The sequence below is a fragment of the Nematolebias whitei genome, chromosome 23, assembly GCF_014905685.2.
Source record: "Nematolebias whitei isolate Nwh7 chromosome 23, NemWhi1, whole genome shotgun sequence".
Lineage (NCBI taxonomy): Eukaryota > Metazoa > Chordata > Actinopteri > Cyprinodontiformes > Rivulidae > Nematolebias > Nematolebias whitei.
Window position 1 is genome coordinate 1,308,630 of NC_056520.1, and position 4,780 is coordinate 1,313,409.

The 4,780-nt window shown below is 47.5% G+C and overlaps 1 protein-coding gene across 1 annotated transcript in view; it reads left to right on the forward strand.

Moving 5' to 3' along the window:
- Positions 1–935, forward strand: part of LOC119428984 (inhibin beta B chain-like) — a 2,947-nt gene extending 2,012 nt beyond the window's left edge. The window contains exon 2 of the mRNA XM_037696703.1: positions 76–935. Within this exon, the coding sequence (XP_037552631.1) occupies positions 76–851 (776 nt within the window). The 3' untranslated portion in view covers positions 852–935. The remainder of the gene's footprint in view (positions 1–75) is intronic.
- The last annotated feature ends 3,845 nt before the right edge of the window (positions 936–4,780 follow it).

Genomic DNA, 4,780 nt, shown 5'->3' on the forward strand with positions numbered 1-4,780 from the left:
TGTAAGTCCTGAGAACGTCCCACGATCCTCCTTGTTTCGGTTCTGTATATCCTGACATGTTGTTCTGCTCCACAGACGAGGTGGTCATGTCCAGATCCAGCATATTCTTCTTGATCTCCAATGAGGGGAACCAGAACCTCCAGGTGAGCCAGGCCACTCTCTGGCTGTACTTCAGGCTGCTGCCGGCCGAGGAGGTGCGCGGGAGGCGGAGGCTGACGGTCAAGGTGTACTACCAGGAGCCAGGCCTCGGCAGCAGGTGGGACCTGGTGGAGAAGCGGGTGGAGCTGAGGCGCAGCGGCTGGCACACCTTTCTGCTCACCAACGCCGTCCGCTTGGTGTTTGAGAAAGGAGCCGACCGGCGGCAGAATTTGGACGTGCGCTGCGAGGGTTGCGAGGCTGAGGGTGTGGTGCCGGTTCTACTGAACCCGAACGATGAGTCCCATCGGCCCTTCCTGGTGGTACGGGCGAGGCAAGCCGACGCCAAGCACCGCATCCGGAAGAGAGGTCTGGAGTGCGATGGCAGCAGCAGCTTGTGCTGCCGGCAGCAGTTCTACATCGACTTCCGCCTCATCGGCTGGAACGACTGGATCATCGCACCCTCGGGGTACTTTGGGAACTACTGCGAGGGGAACTGCCCCACCTACATGGCCGGAGTCCCTGGCTCCGCCTCGTCCTTTCACACGGCGGTGGTGAACCAATACCGCATGAGGGGCATGAGCCCCGGCTCCATGAACTCCTGCTGCATCCCCACCAAGCTCAGCACCATGTCCATGCTGTACTTTGACGACGAGTACAACATCGTGAAGCGCGACGTTCCCAACATGATCGTGGACGAGTGCGGCTGTGCCTGACTGTTGACTCAAGTCCGACTCGGCACAAAATGTTGTCCTCATATTTATGACTGTTGACACTCCCACAGGAAGACGTCTCTTCAGGTCCCATTCACCGGGGACACCATCAACAGGTCCTAATTTGGTGTCTCGTAAGATCCCGGGGACCTTTATGGAGCACGATAATGCGCCGTGTTGTCAGAGCGGATCTCAGACTGATCAGGTCAGATAGATCTCCTGACACCCTGACAACAGGACCTTCACCAACAAACAGCACTTCTGGCTAACATAAACCCGAAGAACACTAAACTCTGCACAACGTCCACGTGATAACGAACTCAAGCAAACCAAAACAACAACTAAAATCCAACAAACTACCGGTGTTTTGTTTGAACGTCGGCAGTGAAAATGAGTTTTTGGTAAACAAAGCAGAACTGTGATGAGCTCAAATCTGCTGGTAGTCCAGAAATTGTGGAGTTCTAACAGGCGAGACCCGAACCAGACCCACATCCTACCAAAACTAGACCAATACTGGACTCAAATCAGACCCAACCTAGTCCAAGCTAGACCTAAACTGGACCTTTCAGAGACTGGTTCAGCTCAGGAGTCGTTTCTGACCGCGGCTGGTAGTGACAATCGAGGGATCATCTGCATACAGGGACGTGGTGGAGGGGACTGTTTTCTGAAATACTCTGTGTACTCTAATGCTGTTGAAGCAGAGTTCATATTTATTTCTAGTTTTTTATGTTTCCGACTCAACATTTGAATTCTGAGCCGGTACTCCCTGAAAGTTTCCTTTAGAACGCAGAGACCTTCAGTCCAACTCGGCTGTTGTTCTTTACAGAGCACCACACGTTTTTTAAACAAAAGGTTCGTTTTTATGCTGTCACCGAGCAACTTCAGCACAACGCTGACCGCTTCACGTTCAAACATTTTCAGGACTCAAAAACTCATCTAGACACCAAAAAACTCCAAATGAGCTTGAATTCTGAAGCCATCTGGGTTCACAGCCTCCAACTGGGTTCAGAAACTATTCCCCACCATTATGTTTCTGATTTCAGGAAGCAATCCCCACTATCGTGTTTCTGATTTCAGAAAGTAGTCCCCACCATCATGCTTCTGATTTCAGAAAGCAGTCCCCGGCATTGTGTTACTGATTTCAGGAAATAGTCCCCACCATCGTGTTTCTGATTTTAGAAAGCATTCCCCGCCATTGTGTTTCTGATTTCAGGAAATAGTCCCCACCATCGTGTTTCTGATTTCAGAAAGCAGTCCCCGCCATCGTGTTTCTGATTTCAGGAAGCAGTCCCCGCCATCGTGTTTCTGTATCCTGACAGAAACTGCTGCTTGCTGTGCTGAAAACCGTAGATAAAATCATTGAAGAGAAAAGCACGGAGCTAAAGCTGAAGGTCTCTGCTTGACCTTTGACCTTCTGCTAAGTTAAGTTCAGATATATATTTAACCCAATCACCTATAAACTATTTCCTAAAATGGAATATTTATGAATTTATTGTTTTCATAGTCAAACTATGAATTTTGTTAAGATTAGAACTTTCTGCACTTAAAGAAGCTACGTCAGAAGAAAGTTATTTCCTCTGCAGGAAGCTTTTGATAATCGTGTTTAAGAAACGTTGCCAACACAACGATCCACCAACAAACGTTTTTATCTACAACCGCAGCCACGCAGCTGAACCAAACGAGCTTTGAACGTAGCCTTCCAAAGAACCGTCGAGGCCCCCGCTGCATCTAAAGTGGCTCGATGAGAACCAGAGCTGCTGCCTGGCCCCCAGCGATAAAGTCCATCCTTGAAGACTCTAAAGTTATTTTAAAACAAGTTTGTCCTTCTGTAACACGACATCTGCACAAAGTTATATTGGTTGTAAAGAAAAGTCACATCCAAGCGATCTCTTCCACGAGTTTTAAAAACTTGACACATTGAGACGTGTTTTTCTTTTTTTAAAAAGATCAATTCCTTACCAGTTTTATCAAATATACTTTACTGCCTACAAATTTTACATTTAGTATTTATTAGGACTCAAAGTAAAACATGAAATTATCATTAAATTTTGTTTCAATAGAAACATAAATAAAAAGAGTCCTAAATACACAGCCTTGAGGTATCCCATGAAAAGGTACCTTGGTGTTTTTTTTTTATTATTTGCTGGTTTTACGTTGTAAACGTAACTTATTGGTCATTTTCACGTTAAATTTGTTTGTTTCCAACCAAACAGACAAATGTAAACAATAACGAGTTCTGAAGGTCTGACCCGGACCATGGAAGTCCTCAGTTGACCTGTTGGTGGTTTTCTTGTTACGAGAGCTCAAAGTGTAAACATGCAGTTCTGACTCGGTCCTCGTCCGAGCCGAGGGGCGGACTCCGACCCAGAAGTGATGCCTGGATGGGGTCTTGAAAGGACTGCGTCCCGCCGCAGCACTTGGAGACGCTGTGCGCTCACCTTCAGACACGTCAGAGCTGTTGCACGAGGACTTGATCGTTCGAAGAAGTTATTTTTGTAGATGCTACAGGAGCAGAGTTTGATGTTGTCCAGCGAAGTGGAACCAAAGAGGCAGTTTCATGTTCTGCGCTTTGAAGAGGCCTAAACACTGTATCAGGGTCAAACGTCAGCGTTCTCCGTGTTAGCTCTTGGACCATCTCGTCATGTAAGAAATAAATGTTTTGTTCTTTGTAATCGTTGGAAAATAAATTTCTTAATAAGACTCCATGCTCGTTTTGACTCAAGTGGATCAAACGTTGTAAAATCAGGTGACCCTGGGGTCAAGATGACCCATGCAGAGGTCGCTTTGAGCCCAGGGCAGCAGGAGGGTCAACGACCTCCAGTTATTAAATTTGATGTTTCACGGAGGCTCGTTGGTTTTAGTTCATTTAATTCAGATTTAGAACTGTCTTCTTTTGAAGAGAATCCAAAGAGCTGAAAAAAATTCAGTTTAAAACATTTTAAACACTTATCAGAACAGAAAGAGATTCTGTGTATTTATCAGCTGTTGTCAGAAACACAACGAAATGACATTTCAGTCCAGCCCGCCCAAAAAAACCACAAACAGACAGACATGGGGAGACGGAGGTGACTGAGGCTGCAGCCTCGTGGGAGGCGCTGGATCCTAGACGGGACATGGTGTGTCCTAGATGGGACACAGTATGTCCTAAATGAGACACGGTGTATCCTAGATGGGACACGGTATGTCCTAGACGGGACACACTGTATCCTAGATGGGACACACTGTATCCTAGACGGGACACGGTGTGTCCTAGATGAGACACAGTGTATCCTAGATGGTACACGGTGTGTCCTAGACAGGACACAGTGTATCCTAGACGGGACACACTGTATCCTAGACGGGACACGGTGTGTCCTAGACGGGACACAGTGTATCCTAGACGGGACACAGTGTATCCTAGACGGGACACACTGTATCCTAGATGGGACACACTGTATCCTAGACGGGACACAGTGTGTCCTAGATGGGACACAGTATGTCCTAGATGAGACACAGTGTATCCTAGATGGGACACGGTGTGTCCTAGATGGGACACACTGTATCCTAGACGGGACACAGTGTGTCTTAGATGGGACACAGTATGTCCTAGATGAGACACAGTGTATCCTAGATGGGACACGGTGTGTCCTAGACAGGACACACTGTATCCTAGACAGGACACAGTGTGTCCTAGATGGGACACGGTGTGTCCTAGATGGGACACACTGTATCCTAGACGGGACACAGTGTGTCTTAGATGGGACACAGTATGTCCTAGATGAGACACAGTGTGTCCTAGACGGGACACGGTGTGTCCTAGACGGGACACACTGTATCCTAGACAGGACACAGTGTGTCCTAGATGGGACACACTGTATCCTAGACGGGACACAGTGTGTCCTAGATGGGACACACTGTATCCTAGACAGGACACAGTGTGTCCTAGACGGGAC